At 45.7% G+C, this 12,766-nt stretch overlaps 1 protein-coding gene across 24 annotated transcripts in view; it reads left to right on the top strand.

The window, feature by feature from the left end:
* Positions 1 to 991: 991 nt before the first annotated feature.
* LRRFIP1 (LRR binding FLII interacting protein 1) overlaps positions 992 to 12,766 on the top strand; it is an 87,275-nt gene continuing 75,500 nt past the window's right edge. For all 24 annotated transcript variants that reach the window (XM_072341335.1, XM_072341334.1, XM_072341332.1 and 21 more), the window contains exon 1: positions 992 to 1,394. In XM_072341335.1, the coding sequence (XP_072197436.1) occupies positions 1,017 to 1,394 (378 nt within the window). In that variant the 5' untranslated portion in view covers positions 992 to 1,016. The remainder of the gene's footprint in view (positions 1,395 to 12,766) is intronic.

The raw sequence follows: 12,766 nt of genomic DNA, 5'->3' as shown, positions 1-12,766 counted from the left end.
CTGTGCTCCTGGAAGGGGTGGAGCTTGAAGCCACCTCTCCTAGACTTCATTTAAGGGCTGACCACCACTAAGGAAGCATCTCTTTGAGATTGCTCCTCTGTGCTGACTGCCTCCATGTTTTCCAGTCAAGCTGAAGATGTCCATATTGGTGAGTTTTTTCTGTAGTTATCTTTTTGAATATTTATCATTATTTTTCTTTTATTATTATTTTTGTATTATTTCCACTTTACAATCATGAAGGTTGGAAAAGAACTCTGAGATTGTCTACTCTAACTGTCAACCCATCCCCACTGAGTCCCTCAGTGCCACGACCTTTACAGTCTCAGGGGATGCTGGGGCTGCTCAGAGCTGGCTAGCACTGCCTTTTACTTTTATTGAGTTTTGTTTTACAACAGAATCAAGTCACAGAAACTAAATGCACGACTCTGGTCCTCGTCAACAGGCGGATTTAATGGTCACTCCTGTTTCTGTGGGGTGCCTGTGTAAGGTGTTTGGTGTCCTGAGCTGGAACGACTGGTAGAGAAGGAGCAAACGTGGACTGGAATTGAGGTACAAGGGGTGGGAATCCCTACTTATTCAATGCAAATTAATCTTCATCTGGTGTAAGCGGCAAGGTGTCTGACACTAGCAATTGACTGGAAGGAGTCACACCTGCTTATCTTTGATTTGAAAATGGATGGCTAAAGTGATGGGTAGTGTCAGAGGGATGAGCAGGCGGGATGGATGCTTCGGTCTTTGGCCCAATCTCTTTGCTTTGAAGCACAGAGAAGCAAGAAACGAGCCCTAGTCCTGCCAGGATGGATAGTAGGGACAATTTTTTCTTGGAAAGAGTGCTAATGCAGAGGCACAGCTGCTCAGGGAGTGGTGGGCATCCCTGTGGGCGTTCCGGAACAGTGGGGATGCGGTAGTGAGAGTGATGTGGGCAGTAGCCGTAGCTTGGTGTTGGGCTTTGGGATCTTAGTAGTCTGAACGACTGTGATGGCGCTCCATCTCCCACTTCCCTCTTTTCGGGAGGGATGTCCTTCGCTTTGCAGACAAGGGGAGGGGGCCGGTTTCCAGCCAGAGCCGCAGTTTTGCCGCAGCGGCTGCGAGCCCAGCGGCTGAAGGGTCTGCAGCCGGCATCCCGCGGCTCAGCGCCCCTCCCGGCCCGACGAGGGCGGGGGGCGGTGGCGCATGCGCGGGGCGGGGGCGGTGACGGCTGGGTTGTTCGGGGCCGGCGCCGGCGAGCGGCTGGAGCGGCGGGTGGGAGCGGCGAGGCGTGGGGAACGGCGGAGCCGGGCTCGACTCCATTCTATCCATCCGCCATGGGGACGCAGGGAGCCGGCAGGAAGCGGTTGCCGAACCGGGAACGCCTGACGGCGGAGGACGACGCGCTCAACCAGATCGCCCGAGAGGTGAGCGGCCGGCCGAGGCACCCCCACCCCGCAGCCTCCCCCCCTTCCCTCCGCCCGGGGCTCCCCAGCCGGCGCGCACGCGCATCCCCGGGCGTCGGACGTAGCGGGCGCGGGGCGAGCGGCAGGCCGGGCTGCGTGGGGCTGCGTTCCGTTTGGAAGCCGAACAAAAAGCCCTGGGCTGCTCGGAGGCGTGGTGAAAGCACCGCGCTGTCAGGTGTGCCGCTGAGTTGAACGGAGGTGGCGGTGCCTTTGCGGAGGCACCGAGGCTTTTCTTGAGTCAAAACCCGTCGAGGATAGAGGAACAGAGAGAACTTGTAGGGTTACAGGCAGCTTCCTGGGTTTTGTGTTGCTGTGCTTGCCTTAGTCAAAAATGGTGTCTGCCAAACCTGATTATTTCCACGGTGCGGAGCCCCTTCTGTACCACGGGCTCTTCTTGTAGCTTCTGGGGAGGGTAGTGTTAATCACCGAGATCCAGGAAATGGACTCATCGTGTTTTATGGTGGTACATAGGCGTGAGTCTACACTGTGACTTGCTGCTTTATTGGGGTAGGCACGCAGTTCGGTAAGTGCTGCAGCACAGAGTTTGCCTTTGATCTGACTTTAAGCAATTAAAACCAGCTGATGCTTGTCCTGTTTCTACCTGCTTAGCCTGACTTGTTGGTTCCAGCTCTGTGAGCTCGGTGGCGATCTTGAGGATGTGCGTTTGGTTTTAAGTTCACATGCATTTTCTGCCTTCTTTCTCTTGTAATCTCCCAAGGGGAGGCTGGTGAATCTGTCTCAAGCCCAGGTCAGCAGCTCGGGGTTCAGCTCCTTGCCGTATCTCAGCTGGGCGCTTCTGGCTGCGGCTGGAGGTGAGCATCCCGTTCCCGTGTCTGCCCCCTGCTCTGGTGGTACAGCACCGCCTGGCTGCGGGATGGGTTGACTGAAGGAATTACTTCTGTGAGATTAATCGCTCTTACGGAGGTTTAACTTTTCTGTGGTTTCCTTTCTTCAAGCTCAGCTAGAAAGGAAGAAGGCGGGCTTATTTTGGTGCTTCTCAGGCACCAGTGCTATTAGCACCTTTGATTTGTGGGATTACTTTTTTTCTATGCTAAGTATTTTGTAGCGTCTTTGGAGTATGTGCTGTATTCTACACGAGAGATTTAGGTGGCACGTTGGCTGAAGTCAGGTTTGAGTCAGTATGATGAGAAAACGTTCTTTGGACGTTGCTTGGAGTGAGTTCCTTCAGAGGTGGTGTGAAGGAGAAGGGCAAGAATGCCTCACGTTCAGGATGCAAGTTAGCAAGTCTGAATGATTGTGCACTCTGCTAGAGTTAGAAGTGATGACGTCCTGGGTATTGCTTTAGGGTGAGGGTTTAAATTCCACAGGCATTTGATGAAGCCGAACGTAAACCTGTAGCAGGAGGCCTAGCTTATTGTTTTCTGTTGTAGGTTCCTCTCCCACTCATTGCTGTACGGTAAAGAAGTTTGAGGCCTAAATAGCATTGTTTATTTGTTTTCTCTGAGGATCTGCTAAAGGACAACTGCATTTATTGGAAAGCTCCTTCACAAGCACATCTTTTATCTTCTCCCCTGAGTGCTAAAACTGTGAACAGAAAAGTTCAAGGTTCAGCGTTTTCCCATATTATTTTAACTCCTTGCATTACTGTGTCTTAATTTTCATGCCCTTATGATGGTTTTGTTGTTTGACAGCCCATTCTTCACACAGGGGTTCCTGTCCGCATCTTTCCATTGGGGGTAAGAACTCGCACATAAAATGTAAGCTTTGAGCCTCCTCCTAATAAAGATATTTTGAGTCCTTATATTAAGAAGAGCATGAGAGTTACTGAGATTTCACCTTTTTCAGCCTTCCTTGCAGGTGTTTAGGCAAAGCTTATGTCTTGCATAGGTTTTCACTCATTCATTTTCTTTGGCCTTTCTGTCTTAGCCAAAAGCCACAGGACCTCACAAATGATAGTGGATTCTATACTGTCCTGTTGTTGCGTTCAGATCGAAGACTCCGTGCGTCATCTCTCCTTTTGGTTTTTCCTCCAGAAGGTTAATGCTGCATTGATGCTTTCCAGCTGCTGTGTCTTGTAATGGGTGATACATCTTGAAAAACTGACAGTGTGTATGGTCTCGCATGGACCAAAAGCCTGGTCTAGTGGTCGGCGAGCCTGCACGCACCAGAGGGGTTGGAACTTGGATGATCATTGTGGTCCTTGTCAACCCAGGCCATTCTATGGTTCTATGAAACAGAGCTTTGTGCTGCGTGAGGTTGGCAGCCCTTGGCCCTGCAGGATGTGGGAGCAGCGTTAAGAGGAAGTAACCGTAAGTGAGCGGAAGGAAGTTGTAAAAGTGAAGCCTGTTGTAGTGACAGGCTTTCGGTACTATTGAGATGAAAAAGTTTGGGGTGACTTCTGGACTAGGTGGGCTGCAAGTAGCTTATCGCGTTGCCTAGGCCTGTAGTAGTGGTACTGTAAATCACCTTGTCCAGCAGAGAAGAGTAGTGCCGTATTACTAAATCTGGTGTGGTCATTGGAGGGCTGGCAGTTCTGTAGCTGTAGTTAAACCAAGAACACGGCGTTCTGTGTTTTCAGTGCTCACAGATGGCTGCCGCTCTGCAGTCTCTGTTACTACACCTAGCTTGTATTGCTGAGGTGATGTTTTCTGCTTGTCAGCTTTTGCAGATGAGAGCAAAGCTGATCGATGAATGGCTTCTCCACTTTCAGACTTGTGTTATGACACCAGTAGATGATTCTACATTTAGGTCAATGGAAACTTTTGGACTATTTAATTCCTCTGTGTGAGCACATGCCAGCAGGGTTTGCAAAATATAGTGGTTTGATATTCCTCGAGGTCTGTGCCAGCACAGCGAGCGGGAGCTGTTGTACTCACACACTGCAGTCATCTCGCCCCGCACCCACGGTTTGGGGAGGCTGCTGAGCACTGACTCCCAAGCCTGACAAGGGGTGGTTTCCAGCTTGCTTTTCCTTGCTGCGGTTAGATGGGTTTGAAGTTATAACTGGATACATTGTTTCTAGGAGAGTATCTTTTTGTAACTTCTGGTGCCCTGTGTGCGGTACAGAAACAGCCCAGTGTTACGTGACGGAGGAGATGTTTGCTAGTACAGTGAGAACTGCTATCTATCTAAATGAGATACTTCTCCCTGAAAACAGATAATAGTAACCACTCTTTCATTTTCTTGAATGAGGAAAGTAAGTTTGGGGCACACTTCTTTGTTGTTTGGAAAGTGATGTAAACATTGTTTTTCTGTTATCTTGTACACAGATGTGTTATATGGCTCAGAAAAAAAAGAGCAAAACCCTGGCTTATGTGGCTTCTGTGCTTAAAAACTTCCTCTTTCATCAAAGAGTTTGCAGAGCAGAACTCTTTCATAGGTCATTCATTGGAAAAGTTAATCATTCAACATTATGTTGTATCTTTTAATCTCTTCTTTTAAGAGTGTAGCGGATGAGAAATGGTTCAACACGCAGCTGGAGATAACCAGGCTGATGTGCAGTGTGAGGTAGGAAGGCCCCAACTAACTTCAGAAGCCTACGGTGGAGCTTCAGGACTAGTGAAGAGGAGCTGTGGTGATTGTATGTTGAATTTAGAGGTCTGCCTTTTGAACTGAGGTGATAATTTGTGGGAGAGCTCTGGCTTATACGGTGATTTGTTTGACCTGCCTAATAGAGAGAGATGAAAACAGCTTGGTAGACATCGCAGTTGAAACAAACAGATTAGGTACGTACAGAGGAGCATAAGCGAGGTGAATTTTATTTGAACTGTTGTACAGGTGAGAGCATTTGAACTTGAGATTTAAGAGGTGCATGATGACTTGGAAACAAGATACATATTCCAAGATAAGCCATTAGAAACAGTCTGTTGTATCTAACACCAGTTGCTTGTACCTGGCTGCCTTTTTTGCCTTTGTGATAGTGTTAATGTATGCTCCCAAGAGAGCAAATGGTCAGAAAATGCATGCTTGGCTGTAGGTCTCTGTCTAGAATAGAAAATTATAAAGGCAGGGGATGCTCATGGAGGGTTTGATTCTGAGCCCAGCTGTCTTAAATATAGGAAGGATGGAAGCCTTCATAGGAAATGCCTGCCAATAGGCTACGGAGAACTGTTCAAAATCTAGGACCGTTTTATATCATGATTACGCTCCTCTTCAGTTAGTGCCTTTTACTGGATGTGTACCCATAAAACATTAAATAAAGCCAATGCCTTTTTCCTATAAGCCTTCCCAAGGGAAGGGTGGTTTTGGATGCTTTAAATAGTGAGGGACATATCTTAAGATCTATCTCATTTTAGTTAAATGAGTGATTGTAGCCTGCCTTCCAGCTCCCAGTCTGCCTATTGCAACGTTCAGTGTGTTTTTGTGTCCGTGCCTGGCCTGAGTCCTCTTCAGCTGTTCTCACTGTCTGAGGAAACAGCTGTTTAGGAACTGTGATTCCTATTTCAGTCAGGCAAGGGGCTGCTGTTAGGATTAGCAACATGGAAAGCCCAGCCTTTTTCTTTGTAAGCCCAGATGCTGAGCTCATCTGCAGTATGTAACACAAATCACTACCTCGGCTAGAAGGCTATTTTTCCAGGCCAGTTGCTGAACAAAGTTGGAGCTTGAGTGCACTTGCAGTGCTTTTAACACTAAGTTTTTGTGTGTGTGTTGGTTTTTTTTTTTTTTTTTATCATTGGATTGCAAGGAACATAATCCACACAGCATTTCAGGATTGTGAAACAAGGTATGTGTCCCTCCTGTCAAGTCAGCAGGTTGCCAGGAGCGGTGAATCTATCTAGCTAGATGTACACGCTCATGGGTAAACCTTAAAATAGCAGCTCTGAAATATCAGCTGTTGTCCCCTCAAAGGTATTTTCATAGAAGTGAGACAAGTTGACTGTTGGAATGGAGAGGGTGGGAGACTGCAGTAAGCCAGATTCTGCTTTAGATAGTCATGGGGTTCCTTTGGAAGTTTCTCCCTTCTGAGAAGGGAAAGTGGGTACGCTTGGATTTCATCTGGGAACTCTCTCTGCTTCTGTTGTGAATGTGATCTGAGTCTACTATAGATGAATAGTTGGCCTTATGTGTTAGAAAAAATAGCTGGTGTTTGGGCATCCCTTGCACAGTTAAGGTGGAGGAAGTGTTTAAGTGTGTTTTACAGAAAGAAGTCTGTAACAACCCACTTCAAGGAAGCTCTTCTCCCTTTCTGTATTTGTTAGGATGCAAAAAGCAGGCTTTAGAAAAACCTCAGCCGGAGCTGGAAAGTTACCTGGCAGATATAATGAAATAAGAATATAGTGTCAAGCAAAGACTTCATTAGAGAGCATCCGTACGGGTGAGCTTGATCCATAGCCTTGAAAGGTAGGGCTGGCCAGTTCCTGGTGGATGTACTGTCGATGCTGTAGGCAGCTGAGGTGAGTTGCTTAGGATTACTGTGGGCAGAGTCTTTGCCAGTAAGTTTGTTCAAGTTTTTTCTAAGTAAGATGCTGTTAGGTTAACTACCACTGGTAGAAAGCTGCTGTGTGCTTCCCTGTTACACTGCTGACCAGGCAGAGGACATCTTGCAGGAAAATGAGGCAGTAATCTATTAAAGTGACTATTCTGACCTGCTAGTGCTCATTTGAAGGGCTATTGTGACCTTTTAAGGATGGAGAACCAACAGTGTTGTTGGTAAGTAGTAAGAAGTGTGAAAGGACTCTCAAGGATCTGGTTTTCAAAGCTTTAAACTGCTGAAATGGAAGCTTGGTGTGGCATAACTAAAGCTGTACTTCACTGTGGGTAATCTGAAGGCTTGAATTACTGTAGAAGCTAAACTACCTGCTGCACAGTGCTTGTGGTGTGGGAATGACTTTGGAAAGAGAAGGTTGTGAGTGACCATGTGATACAATCTGGTCAGGTCTTTAAAAACATTGGGGTTTTTTCTGGAGCCTACAGATGGGTTGTGGATGTGAGCATTCGGAGACTGGGATGTGAGCTTTCAGAGACTGGGGAAGCACAGAAGTAATACTTCCACGCTGACAGAAATGTGACGCAACTCTCACCACTGCAACTGTTTGAAACTGTCCTCGCTTTGAGCCAGGTTGGACCTCATTGGTTAGACCTCAGTGTTTGGATGGGTTTCTAATTTTGCCTTTAAACAGATGTCAGTAAGCAGTGTGAAGTGCAGAGGGCCAGGCCTGGGTAGTATTTCCCCACTAAGCAGGGTTGCAAGGATGGAGCAGCTTTTGGGCCTGGCCTGCTGAATTTTGGGTGCCTGCGGAGGATTAGATGCGAGTTGACAATTTCCAATACTGATAGGTGCTTGTTCTGGGACATGGATGCATAGTCAAAACAAACAAGCAGATGGGAGCGTGTCCCTGGTTAAACAAACCGGTGCCTGCAAGACAGATTTGAATCATGCAGGAGTGTTCAGCCTGCAATACTGCTCTGCGTTCCTTCAGTCCCCTCAGCCATGTCATGTTTTCCTGTAATTGAATTTGATGCGGTGTGTCCTGCCATTTTAAGGCTGTGGACTTCAGGGCAGAGAGGCTTTCTTCTAAAGCTTTGAAAAAATATTGAGGTTTGTTGTCAGCCATAAAAACTGAAAAACTACAAAACTAGAGTAGCTGTTTGTTTGGGTTATGGAGAGATGCATGTTTGGTGCATTGAGCACAATTGCACCTACCTGGCACAACTCAGACTGAGAACTTAAAGTGGCTGTTTCTGACCTGGAAGCTTTACTGAATGGACTTTTCTATCAAAAGAATTTTGATAGTTTACCAACTTAAATTGCTGTTCAGTGCCAATAGCTAATTGCTATTGGAGCTCTGGGGATTGCAAATAGATAATAACACAGGCATTTGAATGGCGTCTTCCCCCTCCGCTCTTTCCTTCTCTTCAAGTGACAGTAAAGAATTGTATATTATTTCAGGGTGTGAAGAAAAATAATGACTGTAATGCTAGCACGGTCAGACATCCATCTCTGAAAGGGCTGGACTTCTTAAGTAACTTGCACACTGCCGCTACTCCAAGGAGAACCCAAATCATAGAATCATAGAATTACCCAGGTTGGAAAAGACCTTGAAGATCATCAAGTCCAACCGCAGCCTAACCAGTACCCCATCTCTAAAAAAACCTCTGCTAAATCATATCCCTGAGCACCACATCCAAATGGCTCTTAAACACATCCAGGGATGGCGATTCAACCACCTCCCTGGGGAGCCCATTCCAGTACCTAACCACCCTTTCTGTAAATAAGTTCTTCCTAATATCCAACCTGAACTTGCCCTGGTGCAACTTAAGGCCATTTCCCCTTGTCCTGTCACTTGTCACTAGTGAGAAGAGACCTGTCCCACTCTCACTGTAAATGGTGAATGAGGGGACAACGTGGAGAGATGGCTTTGGATGGGGACCTGTTGGGGTGTGAGGGCTCAGTTTTTAGCTGAAAGGAGTGGGTTTTTTGTTTAGGTTGTTAAGCAGAATGCTTGGTTTTTAACTCTTCTCAGTGAGCAGTGTGCTGGTAAAATGAAAATTGTGATTGCTTTGTGCTGAGCTGGCATTTTGGTGCTTTGTACGCTGTGTTCTTTGAGGAAATATTTAGATTTCTTTTGTATTATATGTTGCCGTATGAGAAATCAGAGGCTTTGGTGAACCAAAATTGACAGGTGCATCACCATTGGTGTGTTCCTATTTTTGATACCCGGTGATTAGGCAGGGCAGTGCTTGTTATCATTGGCGTGTGAAGAAATGCAGAAACAACAGTTAAAACTTCAAGGTGGCAATTTTCTTTCTTCTTAGCTGTCAGAAGGTTTATGTTTATTGTGAGTGAGAGCAGAGTTTGTATTCAAACGAGCAGGATAGGATCACCAGTTACATCTGGCTTCCTCCTAAATAGGTTCTTGGAGCTTGGTTTTACCCCGCCCTGAGCGTCACTGCTTGCAGTTTTTAATGTCACTTGTGTCAGATTGATTTATCTTTCCCAGAAAGGAGTCTGAGGGTGTTCCCAGCTTACTGAAAGCGACTTCCACAACAGCAGTCTATGAGTGCGTTTGGTTAGTGAGTGACTTGTCTGTTAGCATTGCCTGTAATTAAGTGATAATGCATCTGTCACGAACGGTCTCGGTGGTGATTCCTCGCAGATCACACTCGCAATCCTACAACTGCCTCGAATGCAGCCTTCTGCATGGACATGGTGCTCCAAGGAATAGTGTTTCTTCCCTCTGTTGCTCTTAAGTACTGCTGACTTCTGCAAGTTTCTAATTTAAATCTAATTTCTATTTATTTTTCTTCGCCTTCCTCTTTTGAGTACTTCCTACGTCCCAAAATATGCTTTCCTCAGTCCCACATTGAAATATTAACTTCAGATGTGTTTGTCTCTTCTGTCAGCTTTTGCCAGCCTCCTCCAGTAGATGAAAATGGACTGCAGGAGGATCTGGCGTGCTGAGGGGCTGGGTTGGGTTTTTGAACTTGCTCCCTCGGGTCAGATGGATTTCAGACATCCTTGCTCGTGTCTTCTAATTATGGAGCATTTATCAGCTGGCATACCGGGTTGACAGGCGAGTAAGGAAAGGCTCTTGCTGCGCTTCATGCGCAGAGAAGTCCCCAGACTCCAGCCTCCCATCGGACTCCTTAGCTTCACATGTTTCCCTTCCTTTTTAAAACATGTGACTTAAGTTTCTCTTTGAAAGCACGGTTAGGATATGGCTGTTTACACTCGAGCCTTTGTGCTGTATGGGAAAACGAAATACTTTTTGCTTTTGCTGGCCATTATCAGTAAAAGATAATGGCTTACTGCCTTTTAGTGTGTATGTGTCCATGTAATGATTTCTCATTGATCTTTGCTTTCACTTGAGTAGTGAGGAACATGATAGAACTAACTTTGTATGCTTTTCAAGAGTACATCTGTTTATATTTGAGTGCTCTGCAGCCCTTCTGCATTGCTGTGTAACTGTGCGTTTCCCATCCACCGTCCGATTTAAGATGTCCTTTCTGCCACATGAGATGTGTGCGTGCTGCCCTCAGTTTTCTTGCCGAACGCGTTGCTGAGCTCTAAGAGGATTTATGTTGACAAATACGTCGAATCAACATCTGTTGAAAATTGAAGTGGGCTTTTGGGACATTCTGGTTATACCCAAGGGTCGTGCTATTCCATTGTCTGTTAAATATGATATGTAAATCTCTCCTGATGTGAAACGAGTACATTGAAACAGCGATGTGACCTAACCTTTACATGAACTGCGGAAGAATCTAGAGGCTCTGGGAAACAGTGAGCTTGTATGCGGATATAAGGGATAATGTTGGTATATGTAGAATATGCCACTGTTTTTAAATGGTTACGGTGTTTTTAGTAATATTTGTACATTCTTGTCTAATTACCCCTGAGTAAAAATAACAGCCTTATTTGGTGAACTAAAGCAAGCAAAGAAAAGTTCTTTGTATGTTGGGTAAAGGCTTTTATATCGCTGATGAAATAAGTATATACTGTCAGACTCAGTCTGGAAGCCATTGTTCCAGCAGAAAGGCATCTGGTAACTCAGAACTGGTTGGTCTCTAATGAAGCAATCTGCAAATGTAGCGTTAGAAAATAAAGACTGGTGAGTCTGAGAATGCAGGAAAAATGCATAAAAACCTTATCTACGACACTTCTGAGATGCGTGCCAAACAAACCTGAATGTTCTCTCTTTACTCAGAGAATGGTGAGATGCTGGAACGGCTGCCCAGTGAAGCTGTGGATGCCCCGTCCCTGGAGGTGTTCGAGGCCAGGTTGGATGGAGGCCTGGGCAGCCTGGTCTGGTATTAAATGTGGAGCTTGATGGCCCTGCCTGTGGTAGCTGGGTTGGAGATTCTTGATCCTTGAGGTCCCTTCCAACCCAAACCATTCTGTGATACTGGGTTCTTGTTGCCTTTTCTTCTGGCAGGAAGTGCTTCTCAAAGGGCTGATCCTTTGTTGCTGCTTTGTGCCATTCTCTCAGCAATCTTGTTACTTGCCATTTTTCTAATGCAGCTGTTCTCCACGTCCAGCTGTTGACGTGGTCTGAATTTGAGATGGTAAGTCATAGGATCCAATGCTGAGTGGTGATCGCTCCTAGGAGGGGATAGGACCTGACTGGGGCGGATGGCACCTCTGTGCTGGTGGCAGTGCTCTCAGTATATTCCACATAGCCTGCCTTGAGTTTAAGAATGCCAATAATTAGCTGTGAAGGTAATTCTTAACACAAAACAGCCTGTGTAACCTGCTAGTGCATTTGTTAGTCAGGGTTAGGGCACAGGCTCTGCAGGTAATCCAGGATAGCTCAGACTCAGTTTGGATACAGTAATCTTATCCCACCCCCACACGAAAGCTGTCCAATCATTTCTTCAACAACAGTGATTTTTTCAGTCTTAATCTGAGCTGATGGGTTACTCAGTGCTGTTTCACTTGGTGCTGGTCGGCTTGAAGACCCTGGCTTTCAAATAGGGTTTTCCTTAACACGGTGGAAATGGGTTGTGAAACAACAGCAAACATGAGAGGGTAATTCCTGTCCACTGACCAGGTAAGAGTACCTTGTAGATATTAATTATTTAAAAATGCTTAGCTGTAATGGTGGGATAGTGGGATTTTCATTTAGTTTTTGAGAGATCTATTTAAAATGATTCCAAGCGTGATGTTTTCAGTGCAATTTCTTGTGGTGCTTTTTTTTCTCGCAAACCCAAAGTGGATCTTAGCTTTTGGCTGCAGGAGATGTGATTAGGGTGCTGTCACTAGATGTGATAATGCAGAGAACCTGTGGTTTGCCCTCAGCCTATCTGTTACAGCAGAATAGCTAACGTAATTACATGGATGGCCTCACTGGCAGGAAGGGGAGGTAAGCTGAAAACCTGCGTGAAATGTTTTACCACCAAGCATCCCCTCTTGCACATCTAGCAAGCGTTTCAGGGCTTAGCAGCACTATGAAGTAGTGGTGGTTATGAAAACAAGTGATAATTTTTTATAACATTTCTCTTGTGTATGGTGTGTGTGCTAAAAGTAATAATGTAAAGTTGACATATGTAAACAGGTAATGAAAATCAGTGCTTTGTAACGTGTAGTCATTATGCCGTAGACCCACAAAACACATTGTACGTACAATTGAGACTGTCTTTATTACCGGGTTGTTCTGTTAACTCTAATCAGACTGAAGAGCTAAACTTAATTTGGACTGAGAATGTTCAACCTGTGGAAAGGTACCCTTGAGGTCATCCCTAGTTCTGAATGCTGAAGTATAACAAATACTGTTTTGTCTTTGCTTGAGACCAGGTAAGGAAGTAGCATTGGATGGTATTGTGAATGTTCAATGGCACGCTCAATAGTCATGAGTTTTTGGCTTTTCCTTCAGCTCTCTTGTATTATTACCATCTTTGTATTATTTCTACCTTACTACCACTATCATTGTATT

Source organism: Excalfactoria chinensis, chromosome 7 (assembly GCF_039878825.1).
Source record: "Excalfactoria chinensis isolate bCotChi1 chromosome 7, bCotChi1.hap2, whole genome shotgun sequence".
In the NCBI taxonomy this organism is placed as follows: Eukaryota; Metazoa; Chordata; class Aves; order Galliformes; family Phasianidae; genus Excalfactoria; species Excalfactoria chinensis.
The sequence above is the reverse complement of the archived record's forward strand: the minus strand, read 5'-3'. Positions and strand labels throughout refer to the sequence as shown.